The following is an 18,313-nucleotide window of genomic DNA, read 5'->3' as shown; positions in this document are numbered from 1 at the left end:
GACGGGGTCGATTCCTGGTGTCATGCGAGTTGATTTTGTTGTTGATGCACTCCCTCGCCACGAGGGGGTTGCTCCGGTTTTCATTACTACGCAAAAAAAGACTAATGATAATAATAATAATAATAATAATAATAGACACTTATATAACGCTTATTCAAATCTGTTCTAAGCGCTTTGGAAAAAATAAAAATAAAAATGATCATATATACAAGCATTACACTAATTTACAAACTAAAGGCTATTATAAAAAGGTCGGTTTTCAGTTCTTTCTTAAACGTTCTCAATCTTAGGAGATATTTTCGATAGAAATGCGAATAAATTGGTTGTCTTTGCACAAAAAGTCATGTCAGCCTAAAACAGGCTAATTATACTTTAAAAAAATAAAAACATAAATAAACATTTACAAGTAGGAAATTGAATTGAATTCCATTTACTAATAGGAAAATAGGAAGGAAATTATGAAAAGGCACCAATATTTTAGAAATGGTATGAATTATCCAAGTTAGCCGTCCCTTGCCTCTGATAAGTACATAGTGTGTTTCAGGGTTCGATAAAATTTTATTGTACGTTTGGAAAGAATATGACCATTCGAAATGATAAAAAAATGCATTTGAAAACCAAACGCAATTACTTGGTTATCCTCTCGCGAGTTTGAAGTTCTTCTGCCAAGATGGCTTGAAAAGAATGGGGAAAATTACTCATTAGGACGGAAAACGAATAGAACAAAAAGAAAATAAGTCAAACAAGAAAATGAAATGAGAAAGAAAGACAGTAGAAGAAAGGAAATGTGAAAGAAAGAAAAAGGGATTATATTTATTGATTATATTATTGATTGATCGATTATATTATTAAGAAAAAGGGAAATAATAAAAACGTGACTTAAAGAAAGAAAGAAAAATGCCAAGAAAAGAAGAGAGAAGAAAAAATGGGAGGTTAAAATGATACAAAAGTTCTAAGAAGTTGTTTTTCAGACATGTCTTTCTTTCTCAGACCTGTTTTCTCTTCATTCAATTACTAACACACGCACGTATCGTCTGCTCATCTTCCCCTGTGTCAAGAACATAACGTGAAGCTTTCCTATCATTTTTTAGTGGTTTCACAAATCGAAGACAAGCTGTCAGAAAAGGTATTTAAAATATGTCTCATTACCTTGATTGTTTGGGGCTGCATTGCAGATCGCAGTGACAGTTTGTCCAAGGTTTCCGAACGGTCTCGTACAAACTTGGTTCCCTTAATTAAAAAACAAAACAAAAATCAAGTAAACAAAAGCTGTGGAAAATGAATTGAAGTTCATACTGAAATGGAGTTTCGTTTACGAGGTAATGGGAGGGTAACGTTTTTGTTAATGTCTTGAAAATAATGCAAATATATCCTTCGTTAAGGGCAAAACATTAATACCTCCCAAATAATTTTTTTATAACGCCCTAGCTCCCCTCCCCTCTTAATTTTAAAAACATTTGATATTCCACAACCCACAAAGAAACATGGCCCCCCTCCCACAGAAAAATGTCCCCCCCTCCTCCTCTTCCCCCCCCCCCCCCCCCCCCCTCCCCAACACAGAAACATTGCAGCCCCCTCCTCCCCGGCAATGTAATGATGTAGAGGTTGTTTATGTGAAGGTATAGCAGTTTTCGTATGACTGTGAAAAACTCGGTGCCGTATGCGTGCCGTGTCATGACCGAGATGTTTTCTAGAATTTTAATTAGCTACTTTTTTTCTCGCGCAATATGATTGGTCTGGCAGTGCCGTGTCCTTGGCGTGACCGTATCCGCGCCGTGAACGCGCCTTGTTTCGGGCATTTGATTGGATTAAAAGTAAACTATCGCGCAATGTGATTGGATTGGCGCATAGCTTGCCTTGTCATGACCGCGCTCGTGCCGTGAGCTTTTCACAGTCATACGAAAACTACTCTAGGGTGACCCCACTACTAGGGTTACGTCATGCACTGCTAGGGTGACCCTACTGGTAGGGTTAACCCACTGCTAGGGTCCACTCTTTTGTTTTTGGTGTCCTCAAGGAGCGGAAACCAAAAGACTTGTCCCTAGCACCAAGGTCATTCTATTTTTAAAATGCTCAAATTAGTCGAACTAAGCCCAACATTCAATGGGGTCGCGCACCTTTCAACGCATGCTCTGAAACCAATGATTATCACAGACGGTTGTACGAAGCCTGGATAGCGCTATCCGACGGATAAATCTTATCCAGTGGATAAATTCATTGGATAACAGCATCGACCTATTTACTGGATAAGTATTTATCCGCCGGATAGCGCTATCCACCCTTCGTACAACCGGGCCCAAAAAGGACATGCTTAATAGACATATTAAAGCCCTTTTTTCACGACGTTCTTGATAGGTACCACAAACCACAAACTACGATTCGACGTCAGGCGTTCTCCGTCAAACTTCGATACTTAGCAAGGCGTCATAACGAAGTTGTTGCTAGAAAAGCCGCCATTTTGAATTTCATTGATGCCGAGTGTTTCTCCGTGTTTTCGTGCGTTTTTCTGGGCCTGATCTCTAGCGGTTAGCTATAAGCAATTTGCTAAAGGTCTCTAATAAGTAAGCATTACGTTTCGTTTCTTCCCGCAAACGAAAGACATAATCAAGTATTTAATCTTTTCCCCGCATCTCACTCTTTCCCGCCAAAAACAAATATTCATTTATTTATCTATGAAACGGAGATGTTTCCGATTCTTTTTCAATAATTTTTCTAAACAAATTGTTTATCAACTGACCGTTCACCGACACGTTTGTCAGTCGTTAAATACAAGATTCTTCAAACTCCCTAAAAGACACTTGATTCACACCAATTGCTCGTTTACATTAGAATTGAATGACTCTGAAAGACATTGAGCACCTTTTATTGTAATGAATGTCTTAATAACCTTTAAAACGAGTTTAACTTATATGAATAGCTTTAGCCAGCTAGCATTTAAGCTATGAAATAAATTATATATATATATATATATATATATATATATATTTTTTGAATTTCTTTGCTAACACACGCAATTTATACTTTAGGAATAGGAATATCTTTTTTAACTAAGAATATTTAGCTTGATATGATCTTGTACAGCGCAGGAAAAATTTGATGAATTACGAACTCAGCATCGTCGCGCAATATTAAAATTTAAAAAAAAAAATTTCAATGGAAAAAACACATACCTAATTTGGAACTGGCTGTCAACATGATTTATCATACTTGGTAAAGGCGTCTCACCTGTCAACGATTAAACGTAGAGTTTATAGTGAAATGTGCAGATACAAAAGCGTGAATTTGCTTTGATTCAGGACATCAGTCTGAACTCTTTCATTTCACTGAAGATGACTTCCTAAAATCTAACCATGAATATGTTAGGAAACACTTTTCAAAAACGTTATCATGAAAAAGTTCTTTAACCACTTTGGATGAGCTTTAGATTTTATTCGCGAAAAGAAAATACCAAGAAAGTTGGGATAATAAGTGACGTTTTGAGTGAAAGATTTTGTATGATTGACCAAGCCCTGAGGTGATTGCGGAAGCCAGTAAACTTAACAAGTCTAATGTCAAAGATGAACGCCAGTAGAGAACTTTGTCCGGGGATGACAATGTCTCACAACAGAAACCCAGCATATTTCGACCCTACTACTGGTGTCCTCATCTGTATACTAAACGGTTTACTTGCCGTTCCAACAACTATTCTAAATTTTCTTCTTATCGTCTCTATTCTCTCAACTCCAAGTCTCCGCAAGCCTTCCTTCGTCTTGATCTGTGCCTTGGCTTTCACGGATTTTGGCGTTGGAATCCTGGTTCAGCCTTTGTACATTGCTCGTAAAGTGTCTTTTCTCTTGTCTTCCTTCGAGACGTACTGTTTCCTGCTCAAGACTGGTAACGTGGCTGCACACATTATCTGTTGCCCTTCATTCTTTATTGTAACAGCCATCAGTGTAGATCGTTACCTTGCAATCAAACTACAAAACAGATACCACACGTCATTAACCAACATCCATATCCTGGAGTACCTCGCATTTACGATGGTTTGCGCTGGATGCGTTACGTACTCGCGCTTTCAAACGACAAGTCCCAAATACATGAGCATAGCCGCAGCTCTATTGTGCATTTTTCTATCAATCATAGTATATTGCTACTCAAAATCTCTAAAAGGTCTACGAGCAATCCAAGTGCAAGTCCCCAGACGAAGACAAGACTGGTCGAAGAAGTGTAGCAGACACCAACGCGTACTGCAAACCCTGGTCATGATCGTTACTTGTCTGGTTTTCTGCTACGTCCCTTTCGTGAGTGTTATAATAACTATCGCAGTCTATGGACGATCCAAGGAGTTCATGATTGCATGGGAAGTCACACTGACTTTGATGTATTTGAATTCGTTTTTGAACCCTATTCTTCACTTCCTGCGAGTCAAGGAGCTACAACAGGCCTGTATTGCTGTCCTTGGAAAAAGTAAGTAGTGAAAAAAGCGAAAAACATAAAATAAAATAGTCAAATAACTAAAAATTATCTACTTTGTATTTTACTTTGGTATTACTCAGACCGAAAACTGGAAAGAGTACCTAAAACTTTACAAAAAAAAAATTACTCACTTTGAGGTATATGTGAAAAATAATTCCTTTAAGATTTGCGCCCTTCGTGGACTTTGATAGATGGGTTATTGGCTTAGCACAGAACAATATGGAATGAAAACTTTCTTTCGTGCGTTCATGATTCCTTCTTGCTTATTCCTTCTTATTCCTTTATTCATTCATTTCTTTCTTCTTCTCCCTTTCTTTCTTCGACTGCAAGTCAATAATTTTATATCAAATTAATTCAGTCGAATTTTTGCCTTTTCCCAAGATAACTGGTTGAAAGATGAGCACACAGAAGAGACGACTTACATCCCAGGAGCATTTACAATTATGAACCACGCTACAGTCGATGAAAGGGTGAATATAAACTAAAAAATATCTGTAAAAAATATCTGCCAAAATTAGAGAATTCTTTAAATTCAAAATTCAATTTCATATACAAGTTTGTACAAAGAAATTACCTATATAGTGTGAGAACGTATTTGTTTGTTTTATAATGAATAAATTCTCAATTTGCTGGTAAAATACTCCTCGAAAATGTCCTCATAAATTCAATTGAGGATATTTTTTTTCAAAAATAAGTTTGTTTCAAAGATGACTTATATTTTAGACAGCCAACTCTTGTTGTGGTTGAGTCGTAGTTTTTGTCATTCGTTTTGACTGGCATGAGTTTAATAAGATAATAATATAATGTTTATTGGAACGACTTGAATAACAAAAATACAAATTTGAAAAACTCAAGTTTTTTTGTGTTTGCAATTGGATAAAAAGCATAAATAAGTGAGATGGCTGTCGCGAACGTTTTCACTTGCCATATCACCAAAGTAAAACAAAAAGCGATGAAACACTGATTAGACAGCGGAAGAAAAAAAAAAAAAAAAACTTGCCAAAATCTCTACCTGCACGTATCTTCCAGTATTTTATGCTTTTTAAAGCATTTGAACACAAACTCTGTGAAAAAAAAATTAAAAATTGAGGTCTAATTTTCTTCTTATAATTTTTTAGGAATTCGTTAGCAAAGAGCCATGAAGAAAGCAAGAAAGTTCTATCATTAGACGTCATTCTCTTGTCAAGACATACGTAATCTTATTGTCATTACAATTTTCTAGGGATTTGTTAGCAAAAAACCATGGAGAAAGCAAGAAAGTTCTTTCATTAGACTTCATACAAGTCTCTTAGTTTCAAGTTTACAGATGTTTATGACAAAGTAAATTAATACTGATTTCGCTTCACGCATATACGTTGAGTGTGTAGCGTTCAATTGACGAAAGAAAACCTCTTGAAAGTTATCAATGAAGTTGAAGCGCTGAGCTAGCTTGTGAAAATCTCGAGGAAATCCGTTCGATGCTTTTCAACTTTGAAAAATAAAATATACGATTATTTTTACGCACTGAATATCTATTTCGGTGTCTTTTATGAAGTCAGGGCATTATTTAGAGTTTAGTGCTCCAGCTGTATTCTTGATGGGTTCTTCTAGCCTTGAGAGCTTTGATGAAAGAGTGTAGAGAGAAAAAAAAACTAATTTGAAAATTAAAAGAAAACATGATAAAATGAATTCGCATTTATCTTTTTAATCATGACAGCTTTTTCATTTAGGTTAATTTATTTATCGACTGTTATGGATGGCAAATGTCACGTAGTTGGTAGGATGGCATAAATGAACGAAAATACACAACGCCAAAAATAAAGAATTTTTTAAAAAAGGGCGAAAAGAAAATACGAATTTATGAAAGAGAAAGAAAGAAAAAGGCTGCACTAAAATGGCTTTCAAGTCCCGTTTCTCTCGGGATTCACGCGGGACAAACGGTTCTTCATTAGTTCGTAAACACATCAAATGACATGGCGTCATTTTGTTTTAAAAACGAGAGTCCGTTTGATGATTTTATTCGCACCATACTCGGAACGTTAAAAGACATAGACGAAGATCGTGTTAAATTAAAGCAATATGCTTGAAGGAAATATCCAAAACGACTTTCGAAACTCTGCGATTTCTAACGCGACACCAAAAAAGGTCAGTTGATACCAATCATTTTTTTTATTTATTATGAATAAATATTGAACAAACTTTACATCAAACCCTAATAAAAAAGACGTTAGAAGCTCAACAAAGTGCTCGTTAATATAATAAATCATAACTTACTTATCCAAATGGTTAAATAACATATCACAATAGATTCAACTCTTGAATATCTGTACGTTTTTCGGTTCGACATTTGATTCTGATGCGCGAGGATTTTCTCAGAATTGCTCGAGCAATTTGGTCTGAAGAGATCAATTCACTAATCTATACTCTTTAAAATCAATGAAGAGCCTACAAATTAAAATAGTTTTTAACCTAGATTTTGTTATTAGACGAGAAATATATGATTATAAAACTCGACGTCACGCTGACTATCAGGAATCAGGAATAAAATGTTTTCAATCGAGTTTTCAACGGTTTTAAGCATTTTAAAAATCGTGCGACAATTCTTTGAAGATGATAAGCTCGTCTAAAACTGAGGTGGGATTATTCTTAGGCTAAGACTTTATTTATTTGTATTTTAACTTTGTTTTAAAACCGTATATTCTTGGGTATCATACAGAAAGAAACACCTCGCAAGGAAATAAAGTGTCTTCATGTCTCAAGTACTGGTATCTCCCCTCAGGCATCAGCAGATTTGGTTGATATAGGAGTTAAGATTACTAACTGTTCAGGCATTGAAAAGGCAAAGGACTTGTGTAAGAATGAAGTGTTTGGGGTAATCTTAGTGGAAGGGCTTGAAGAGGAGAACAAAGATTTTATCACGAATTTGAAGTAAGTCATTAGTGATGATGATTTGTAATGGTCATGATGATGATGAGGATGATGTTAATGATGGTGATGATGATGTTGAAGATGGAAATGATGATATTGTTGATGGTGATGATGATGTTGATGATGATGATGTTGAAGATGGTGATGATGATATTGTTGATGGTGATGATGATGTTGATGATCATAATCATGATGACCATGATCATGATGTTGATGTGATTATGACGATGATGTTGGTGAAGATGATCATGACGTATGACGGTGTTGCTTATCATGATAGTCATAGTTGTAACCATAATGTTGATGATGATGATGATGATGATGATGAATGATATTTCAATTACAATATCAATAATAATCTTTTATAATTTACCAGGGACAAAGGATCTCACAATGAGCAAACTCCAGTCATCTACATAGCTCAAGGAATCCCATCTGGTAAGGAAACAGTAAATAAAACAGAGAAAACAAAGAAAAAAACAGACACTTTAAGGTGGCTGCCTACTTTTGAACGTTCGATTTGAGCCCACGATGTGCGCGCGCTCAAAAACCGCTGAAAAATCTACAAGATTTTATTGAAGAACCATACGCGTTTTGAGCTTCAACAGGGCAAAACCCTCAAATTTTGCACGGGACACTATATTTTTTGATAGCTCATTCGAAAAAACTCCTAAAAATCAAGGTTATATCAACATTTTAGGAAAAGTTTAAATCAGGAACACGTGAAAAAATAGATTTTTGTTCAACTTTATGAGAATTTTTAAGAGCACCGAAACTACAAAATATGACAAATCAATGTATCTCTCTGTCTTTTTGTCGAAAATATCCATGTATTATTGTAGAATGATTGACTAGCCTTCATTCGTGCAATCATATAGTCTGCAAATAACTATTATCTTATGAATCTTAAATTTTTTTCTAATCACTTCCGGTGGCGCAATTTTTACTCCAAAAGCTTGTGCGTAGGCTCCCATTAAATGCTGATTATCTCGAAAACGAGCTTGGGACACCCTATTTTTCTTTCCAGATTTGGAATCAGCATTAAATTTCAATTCGGAAAATCGAAGTTTTAAGAAAAGCTTAAATCAATTTCCAAAAGTAGGCAGTCACCTTAATCGTTAGTTTGGTTTCCGTGTGTCTATTTGGGAATCTCCCTAACACAGGGAACCCAGTTCTGTAACTAATAATCCTCTATATCTTTTGTTTCTAACATTTAGAGGATGTAAAGAGGTTGGTGAAAGACCAGTTTATTGATGATATAGTGTTCAAGTGTTCTTCACTGGACAGTGACTTAATCAAGGCAGTCAAAAGACTCATCAATGAGCCTTTGCAATTTGCAGGTAAAATAATATTACATATTAGGATTTGCGACAACCCTATAATACATCTCTTAACTTTGAGTCTAATTTTTCCCATTTTAAACCATGTGTTATTCCCTAGAGTATTATTTCTTTGTTTATCAGTTGTGCACAAGAAGACATGAATACTGATACAACTTAAATGACACATACTATGAAATGAGTTTAAAATACATACATACATACAAAAACTTTATTTCCACACAATAAGTAATTAAAGCATACACTTATGGAGTCATGCAAAAAAATCAAAATAAAAAATATCAGGCCAAAGCTAAGTGTCTCTTTAAACAATTCCATAATAATATACTACAGTAATATTACAGTAAGCAAATAGAGCGGATGCAATTAAACTGTGAAATAAGATCAAACTAAATACTGACTAATAGTATCTATTTAGTGACAAATAGTCTGACACTATCACTCAACCAGAACATTTATTAAACAAAAGACACAAATGGTCTCTTTTTTATTTGTCTTTGTATGATGAATGTTCTGGTTGAGTAATAGTGACTATTAGTCACTAAATAGATACTATTAGTTAGTATTTAGTTTAATTTTATTTCACGGTTTAATTGCATCGGCTCTAACAAAGTCTAGTCTGAAAAGTATAGTCTATTGTTATGCTTTATAATAATAATAAATATAGAATGTTTCTAGCTGAGATGCAGAGACCAAAGTAATAAATAATTTACAGATTGAATGAAGTATTTTCTTCCTCAGTTACCCCAAAATCCAAAAGAGGAGAATCTGTCACTCCGAAATCCACACAGGGGGAATCAAGTGCCCCTAAGAGACAGAAGTTAGAGAAGAAGATACCTTTGTCTGCAAGAAGGTGCATCGCAAATAACTTCCCATCCACAGGTAGGACAATCAGTACTCCACAATGTGACATATGTATATGAATGAATGAAAAAATGAATGAATGGATGAATGAATGAATGGACAGATGAATGGATGGACAGACGGATAGATTAATGGATGGATGGATGGATGGATGGATGGATGGATGGATGGATGGATGGATGGATGGATGGATGGATGGATGGATGGATGGATGGATGGATGGTTGAATATATCAATAAACGAACCCAATAAACATATGGACAAATACTGAGCAGGAACTAAACCATTTCTGATACCATTCTCTATTTTCATTTCCCATTTACTTCCCATTCATCTCTTCCTAGATTCAAACACTGATTGGTCAGCATCAAGTATGAATGGCATCCAGGAGGATGGTACAACTTTCATCAACTTGGATAGCACTACAGCAGCACATCATGCAGCAGTTTATGAATCTTCCTTCAACCCAGAAGTAGCTGTCATTACCCACAACCAAGACCAGAGATGGATGCCATCACAACACCTTCAGTACAACCACTACATACCAGGTAATAGTGCCAGTTAATAGATATTAAACCACTATACAATGGTTATTTAGACTGTTTGATGGGTGCAAAGTTAAGCACAGAAAATGAACCTATTCCCACATGCATGGGTTATGACTTTTTTCATAAGGCTAGGATAGTACTATCAGAGATTGTCCTCAACTCAAAACACTCTGGTTCTGTTGTGTTGTCGTGGTGCTCCTCTGATTCAAATAGATTAGTTGGTTACCCAAAATTGTGCAACTGCAAATCAGCAGTGCAACGAAGAGATTTTAGATTTAGAACATTTTCATTTGCCAAGTATGCACATAAAGGACTGATGCATAAGCAAGCAATATTGGCAGTGGATGCCTGTAGGTTTTATCAAATAATTTGTTTTCATTACAGTCAGCTGCCTACCAGAATATCAGCATTCACCTCAAGAAACAAGCAACAAGATGGAGTTACTTACAGCTGCTGCAGAGATGACCCAGGATATGACAAGCATCAAAGAGGCGAGTCCTCAAAAACAAGCCCTTGATAACTCAACTGACGCTACTACTGACAACGATGAATCAGCAAATATATTTACCAGAATGAAAAACTTCTACCCATCAACAAATGAAGCCTCAGATTCACTCAGCTCAACACCCCAAGCACAACAAATTAGCTCCTCAACTGCAAATCAAATGCAACTTGCATTAGAAAATGCTGAGAGGGCAATAAACTGTAGTCTACCAGAGATGTTTGCTGATGAACTGGTTCCTAAGATCACTTTAAGTAGTGCAAGACAACTGCTGGATTCTGCTCTACTGGGAGTTCAACCAAAGTCACAGGAAAAAAAAGCTCAACTTGGGAAAGAAAGAGATGCAAGTAGTAGAAAACAGACCAAAAAAAGCAATGAAGGACTCAGTAAAACAAGTACTGATGGATGTGATAAAGGCAAAGATGAAGAAAAGCCCAGAAGGTGAGGAATCCCAGAATCCAGCTGAGGGACCGATCATTTATTACATCATAGGGAGGAGGCATGAAACAAAAATTTGTAAAATTTGTACCCCCTACAATATTTTTCAATAAGAAATCCATCCCCTTTTTCATCACAGTTTTTAAAAACTTCTACTTGTATTGCATGAAAAGTGTAAAATCTAAAACTGTACCTCCTTATTTTGCAAAATTTTACAAAAAATGTACCCCCCAATTTTAACGGACTTTGAAACTCCCTAATCAGATTTATGACGTATTACTTATTTGGAATTTATAATGATAATGCATTAACTAATATTAATGATACAAGCAGGTCCAAAAGAGGCAGACGATCTGGTACCTTCAATATGGATAAACAAGAATGGACACCAAATACAATTGAGGAAAGAAAGGAATTACATTTGTCCAAGGAACGAAAGAGAAGGTAAAACACCCATTAGTTGGTCACAGACCTTAAATCAACCTTTACCTGGGTTTTGGCTTATGCCAAACAGGTTTATAACATGGTAAAGGTACTTCTAGGTATACAATTTAGCAAGATAACTAGTTGTAAAAGACAACGTTTCGCTGTCATCTCAACAACATCATCAAGACAACAAGGTTTATAACAATGTGGGCTTTCTTTCTTCGGTTAAAAGAAGCCAAAACCTTGATGCTGGTATTTTTTCTCATTAATTAATTGTCCAGGCTGTGTAGTTTGAGAAATAGCTCTAATGGACTACTTTGACAATACAGTGGCCATCAAGAATCGCAAGGTGTTATCCAGCAGGGGGCAAGGTAAAATGAAGATGGCAGATAATACATAGAGTTTGTGTGCTTGTCTTTTTTCATGGGTGAAGGTGATTGATATGCTCTCTTTGGCTGTAATAATGACCAGTAATATGGAGAAAAAGATACACTTTACATTAGCTCTGCATCTGCTCCCTGGGTGCCATAATAATGTCTTGCAATCCAAGATGGCCACCATATAGTCCAAGTAGTCTATTATCAGGACATTAAATTAGAATGATACTGATATATCTATAGGGAAAGGATTGCCAGGTGCTGGCACCAGCTCAGAAGGTTGATCCCCATGTGTTCAGACAATGCTGACAAGGCTACAGTATTTGAGATGACAGTAGCATATCTGCACCACTGCTGGAAGCACCATGCGCAGTTCATACTGAACATCAACAAGGTAGACAACACTTTCAAATGCCATAACTAAGTTTATACCAGCTTCAGCTTCATAAAAATGCTTACATTTGCTTAGGACTGGTGGTGGAGCAATGATGATGATGATGATGGATGATGGATGATGTCAGTTCCAGGATGATAACGATTAGTGGATGATGACAATGATAGTGATAGATGATAATGAAGATTACAGTGCTAGTGTAGGTGAATGAATGCAATGATGATAGTGATGGATGGTGATTACGATGATAGTGATAGACGATAATGATGATGACAGTGCTAGTGTGGGTGAATGAATGCAAGGATGATAGTGATGGATGATGATGATGATGATATTGATAGATGATGATGACAGGGTTAGTCTGGGTGGATGATGACAATAAGTGGTGGATGGTATGGTGACTCTGTGCTAGTGGTTAAAGATCACAATGATGATAGTGGCAGTAGTTCGGGTGATGGTAATGGTGATGGTTATCAATAGTTGTAGTGGTGGGGGATGAATTGATGATAGTTGTGATGGTGGATGATGATGATAGTTCTAGTCATAGGCCTGATGATGATGGTGTTAGTGATGGTAAGTACTAGTAGTGGCAGTGATTATGAAAGCGACAATTGTGATGTTGCCTAATGATTGCTATCATGACAAAAATATTTCCATCTTAGCAATAAAAATATTATTCCTTTTAAAAAAAATTCTAAAAGGATTTTGAAAGATTCTGTGGTGAAAACGGCCCTCCTGAGGATCTGGATGAAATTGATAATTTGGTCACCACATTGCTGGACTTGGAGGATCAATAAACTAAGTACAACGGGTAGGCAGACAAATGTACGGCATAGTTGCACAAAGCATGTCAACTGTCCAGGAAGAGTGTGAACTAAAACTTCATATCCTTTATTAATAATGAATATGGTAAAACAATACACTATACAATATCAGATATCTGTCCTCTAATAATAATTGTAAGAGTTATAATTTAGAAATCGTGTGAGCTATATACAATTTGTTTCTATGTACAAACTTAAACATATTTTCAACTGAATGAAAACTTTAGTAACATTTTGTTAAGCATTCAAAATTTCTTTAAAATATGGTTCACAAATCTTAAAACTTTCTTTCCTCAAGCAAAATTACAGAATATTTCTTTGAGTATTTACAAATTGTTTTAAAAGCTTATTATAAATATTTAATACTGTAAATTTTTATGTAATATTTTTTGGTATTTTATCCAATATTGTTCGTTGTATGATTCATAATATTTCTTACATCATTGAAAAATAAAATTTGAAATTTTGCTTAAAAGTTACATTCATTTGTAGAATTTAGATTGAAAGCCAAATACTCCTCTCAAGCTCTGTATCCATATATAATTTTTCCAAGTAATATGACCCATGTCCAATTATTCCAACTGTAAGGTACAGTAATACGGGAAACAAAATTGCCCAACTTGTTGCACAACATTGTTACATCGCAAGTTTCAGAGCAAATGTTACTCGTATATTACTACTCCATGCAAAAGAAATTTGCAGAAATTTCTATCTTCTCTTTGCAACTTTGAAAATTTGTTGTTGCAGAATGTGGCAATACAAGCAACGCTTGCTCTGTAACTCTGCAACGCAACAATGTTGTGCGACACCTTTTATTTCCATAACATCAATGTGACGCACAACTTCTTGAACCAAATGATTTCTGAAATAATGAAATATAAATCCACAAATTATAAAAAGGTCTTAAGGTCACATAATTATGAAAATGAATACAAATTTAGAGATTGGTCGAGAAGTCAAAATATCATATCACTACTAACCCCTTGCATCATTCGTTTTTTCCTTTCTTCAAATTCATCTTGAGTCATTTTCTTTGCTTTTAGAAAATTTCCATCTTCCACTGGATAGAAAAAATTGAAAATAAATTTATTTACCAGAAAACCTATTATGAGGAGAGGGGGGGGGGGAGGGTGGAGGAGAAAATGGGGGGCCCTTCCCTTCCATTTCCTTCCCTTTCCTTCCCTTCCATTTCATTCCCTTTCCTTCCCTTCCATTTCATTCCCTTTCCTTCCCTTCCTTTTCCTTCCCTTTCCTTCCCTTTCCTTTCCTTCCCTTTCCTTCCCTTTCCTCCACTTGGACCCATTGATCTCACAAAAAAAAAAATGAAGACACTAACCAGAAGATTCAGATTCCAATTCCTTGTCATAAAGTAATTGTGACTGTAGAGAACAATGTTCTGCCTTTTTCATAAATTCCTCTAGACTGTTATGCATCCTAAAGATTTTCCCAAAATTACATTACTTCAAATTTGACATTTGACAAGGCTAACAATGGGCTTCCTGTGGATAAAGCCTACCACAGGTAACCCATCTACTTACACATTTATAGCTGCTTGATTTGTAGCTCCCCAAGTGTCAGCATTGTAAAAACAGTTTTTCATAAATTTTATAATTTGCCTAGAGAAATAGAATAATAAATTAAAGATAAAATATGATACAATTGTTATGATTGCTAATATTGTTACGAAGGAAACATCATTATTTATTGGACATAGGGTGTGTTGTACTGGGTAGTAAAACCAACCAGATGATCTTGTGCTGACAGCCTATTAAAAACCAGCCAATCATAACTCAGAAAAAAATGTGATAGGGTAAAAGACTAAATATAGCTGCCACAGCCAGATAATAAACTCTGAATCTCTGCTTTCCTAGCTACTTTGCTTTCACATGCTTTCAGTTCAACCCTGTTGAGCTGCACTATTTCTGAACTTAGCGGTGGTGATTAGCGATGACAATTTTATTTTATTCAATTTTTTTTCTTTTTTATGGACTAGCAATGCATTTAAAATTCTACCTATACATGCAATGACTACCTATGGATCCAATGTTGCATTGATTGAATTTTTTGATGAAATTAGCATGAAATGCTACTTCTTCGTTCACCAATAAACAACTGAAACCTGATCAATTACAACTATCCTTTGTGCGCGTTCCCCAAGATCACCTGGAAGAAGGGAGGTGGATGGGGAAATGGATGACAAATTCAGGACACCTCAAGACAGCTTGGCTTTTGGCTTCCAACAACCCTATTATTAAAACACGGGAAAAACTTACCATACACTGTGCTTCTCTTTTCTCCAGGTAGGGAAAGCAATATCCAAATTTAGGACTCTATGGAAACCCAAAAATTTTTTTTTAGATTATCCAATGCTTAACAATTATTTGCCAAAGATACTTATTTATAATTATTAGAAAGCAATACTTTATAATTAATGGAAATAACACAAAATATTTTGTACATTTTATAAACTGTATACTGACCCATTGGGATGAATTTGTGGATGGAAAACTGGAGTAGTGAATTTAAGAAGTGGTCTACTGTCTGGAAAGCTGTTGATTTGAAGAAAATATATCTATATATTAAAAGCAAAGATTTGTCTTAATACTCCATGCCAAGTATTAATTAATGCATTATAGGAGGTGTCAAATATAGTTTGAGAACACTAAGACTGGCTCCAACAGAGACTAAGTACAGATTTAAGCTCAACGACTATATAACAATTAAAAAAACTCCACTAGAAGGACGTTTTTTACTTACTCATCTGGTAAGAAGACAAAAAATCTGAATATTCCATCTCTATAAGGACCAGCTCTCAAAAAAATTATACCATGCCAGACTAAAAGGATTAAGCAAAGAATTGATTAATTATTTTTTAGAAAATTAATATCATCATACTATTTTATTCTTTCTGTATAATGCATTTTCACTCATGTGACTTAAGGCAACCATATTGGTGTACCAAATGATTAATGGAAACTTTCTGCACAGTTTTTGAAAATCTTGTTTTGGTACACCAACATAGTCCCTGTGATATCACATGAAAATGCACGCTTTATTCTAATATTTTAGTCATATCTTGAAAAGCCTGCAGTAGTCTCCTATGAAGCCACTATTAGTTTCATCACACAACACTCATTACCAGGGGAGTGAGCTTTCTGTGACGAAACTAATAGTGGATGTGTAGAGACTAAGACTGCATCAGCTCTCTTGAATATTGTCTTGATCAGTTCATTGTAATGAAAAAAGTGATAAGTATATAAAATCAGGATTTATACACTTCGAGGAGGAGGTGGGTATAGGCTATTCCACCCCTCTTGTCTAAATAAGGTTCAGTTAGAGGGCTATTTGACCTCATTCCTAGCCCTAAGCCCTAACCCACTATATAATAATTTCTTTTCAATTTAATTGGCTGGTTTGGACCTTAATCATGTGGTAGATGGATTCCCCCACATGGCCTCACATTCACGTTCTTCAGGATGAGGTTAAGTGTGGTTAAACAAAGTTTCTTATTATCATGGGAATAAACATGGAGCCATGTGAAAAAGGTCCATAGCCCTGCAAAGTGCATAAGACGTACACTTGTCTATTTGGCAAAAGGGAGGTTATTTAAGAGACTGTTAATATTCTTACCTTGTAAAGACTTTAGAGATGGCATTACATATACTCCACTTTGGTGATTTGTACATAATGATTTACTAAAAAGGAAGAGAAATAAAAGAGACCAGAAAGTAAGCATAAAAATAAAGAACAAAGGTTGACGGGAAATACCGACATGTTTACAATTTGTAACAAACTCTTGTGTTTGCAAAATGTCTTTTCATCTTACAATATTAGATTACAATGGCCATAATTATAAACAAATTTTGTAGACCCACAATTCAAAAAACTAATACCACTGATACTTACTATTCTGAAAAAATATAATGTTCCCGAAAAAATGAACGGAAACCATCAGTTCGTTGCGTCGTTTTTGATTTAACTTTGCTTTCATCTTTAGAGATTTCGTCGGTGTCGCCTGTGGAGAAAATGAGTCTGGCCCGTCCTGGATATTGAGGGATGAGCTTTCTTGCAGATCTTAAACGTTCACGAAACGTAGGACTCTCTGAACTTGAATTTGATTTGTTAGGACTTGAAGAGGAAATATCTGTAGTTGTAGTAGTAGTAGTGTCGCTGTTTTGTGAAGACGAAAGACTGCTTACTATCGTAACAGCACTTTTTGTAGGAGATTCTGAATTCATGGTTTTTTGGCGTCTTTAAAACAAGAAATACTTAAAGCTTCTAAGTCGTTGTTGACTTTCGGAGAATAAATTGGACTTTCCGAAGGCATATTTAAATGTAACTACGATGTTGACTCGCAACTACTCTTCTCGTATTGAGCAATGTTACTTGAGACGAAGAGGAAACGATCGAGTTTCACTTTCACCTTCGTGCCTTTTGACGCGAAATGCTTGCTTTTTCTTTCACGTTGTAAACTCTTTACTCCAGACAAGTGTACACTCTATTAAGCACGTTTAAACAAACTCTCTTCCTTCACTGTAGTATATAGTACGTTCTCCCTAAAGTTATAGTTTACATGTAATAATATATAAACTTATTTCTCAGCAGCTTCAAATGAATAATGAAATACGAAAGCGATGCTTTCGAGTTTTGATCTTTAGCCACAATGAACAAGAGATGACGATACTTGTCAATAATTTATAACTGAAGGAGCCTCAAGGGAGAAATACCTGCACTTTGGATGACTTTTTATTTTGATTGTGCTTCATCACGTGCTTTAAATAATATATTATTCTAAATATTTTTGAATATAAATCTAGAGCTGACTTACCTAAAACATCTCTGTGTTGATGACGGAAGCTTATGAAGACAGTTTCCTTAGGATATTAGGAGAATAAATTATTCCTTCGGTGCCACAAACTTCACCAAACTACATCCATCGGTTTTGTGCACATATTGAAAATTCATCATAGTATTCGCGCAGTTCATTTTTAAGACCAAAAAAAGTGAAAATAAATAACTTGTAAGATTAAGAATAACTTAATGGAAGAATATTTTGAAGCTTGCAGTAATTGTGGAAGAAAGAACATTTTTGAAGAACATTTTGAAAACCCCGCGAAACTTTCCGCCATCTTTGTTTGATTGAGCCTGCAATGTAGGTTTATCCGCTGATATAAGGAGGGTTATGATTGGCTGGTTATTTAACGGTTATTTTGATTGGTGAAAAGAAAGGTTCGCGGA

The 18,313-nt window shown here is 35.4% G+C and overlaps 3 protein-coding genes and 1 long non-coding RNA gene across 7 annotated transcripts; 2 read left to right on the top strand and 2 right to left on the bottom strand.

Annotated features, from left to right (window-relative positions):
* Positions 1-117: 117 nt before the first annotated feature.
* On the bottom strand, positions 118-18,157 carry LOC116298639 (uncharacterized). Of its 3 annotated transcripts, XR_016119396.1 has the most exons (6): positions 17,904-18,157; positions 4,587-4,778; positions 3,671-3,956; positions 3,171-3,225; positions 1,150-1,230; positions 118-674 (listed from the first exon to the last, which is right to left on the bottom strand). It is a non-coding gene; the product is annotated as an uncharacterized LOC116298639 (long non-coding RNA). The 3 variants fall into 3 exon arrangements; XR_016119397.1 differs by lacking the exon at positions 4,587-4,778 and having other exon boundaries at positions 17,904-18,154; XR_016119398.1 differs by lacking the exons at positions 3,671-3,956; positions 4,587-4,778.
* Positions 3,268-5,951, top strand: LOC116298637 (trace amine-associated receptor 7d). The gene is made up of 3 exons (XM_031707160.2): positions 3,268-4,446; positions 4,837-4,925; positions 5,574-5,951. Exons 1-3 carry the CDS (start codon positions 3,549-3,551, stop codon positions 5,595-5,597), a joined length of 1,011 nt encoding a protein of 336 aa, XP_031563020.2. The 5' UTR covers positions 3,268-3,548; the 3' UTR covers positions 5,598-5,951.
* LOC116298636 (uncharacterized) lies at positions 6,387-13,542 on the top strand. 2 transcript variants are annotated; one of them, XM_089028046.1, is made up of 10 exons: positions 6,387-6,579; positions 7,151-7,362; positions 7,739-7,800; positions 8,580-8,702; positions 9,444-9,584; positions 9,911-10,114; positions 10,499-11,057; positions 11,385-11,498; positions 12,101-12,251; positions 12,953-13,542. In XM_089028046.1, exons 1-10 carry the CDS (start codon positions 6,514-6,516, stop codon positions 13,046-13,048), a joined length of 1,728 nt encoding a protein of 575 aa, XP_088884172.1. In that variant the 5' UTR covers positions 6,387-6,513; the 3' UTR covers positions 13,049-13,542. The 2 variants fall into 2 exon arrangements, with proteins under 2 accessions (XP_088884172.1, XP_088884173.1); XM_089028047.1 differs by having other exon boundaries at positions 6,389-6,579; positions 11,388-11,498.
* LOC116298638 (protein crossbronx homolog) lies at positions 13,127-17,853 on the bottom strand. Its single transcript, XM_031707161.2, has 9 exons — positions 16,982-17,853; positions 16,706-16,770; positions 15,833-15,911; positions 15,556-15,624; positions 15,349-15,405; positions 14,614-14,691; positions 14,412-14,509; positions 14,056-14,135; positions 13,127-13,937 (listed from the first exon to the last, which is right to left on the bottom strand). Exons 1-9 carry the CDS (start codon positions 17,311-17,313, stop codon positions 13,902-13,904), a joined length of 894 nt encoding a protein of 297 aa, XP_031563021.2. The 5' UTR covers positions 17,314-17,853; the 3' UTR covers positions 13,127-13,901.
* Positions 18,158-18,313: the final 156 nt, after the last annotated feature.

The sequence above is a fragment of the Actinia tenebrosa genome, unplaced genomic scaffold, assembly GCF_029948245.1.
Source record: "Actinia tenebrosa isolate PJP-AT-01 unplaced genomic scaffold, QUT_ActTen_1.0 PGA_scaffold12__29_contigs__length_12842862, whole genome shotgun sequence".
NCBI lineage: Eukaryota > Metazoa > Cnidaria > Anthozoa > Actiniaria > Actiniidae > Actinia > Actinia tenebrosa.
The sequence above is the reverse complement of the archived record's forward strand: the minus strand, read 5'-3'. Positions and strand labels throughout refer to the sequence as shown.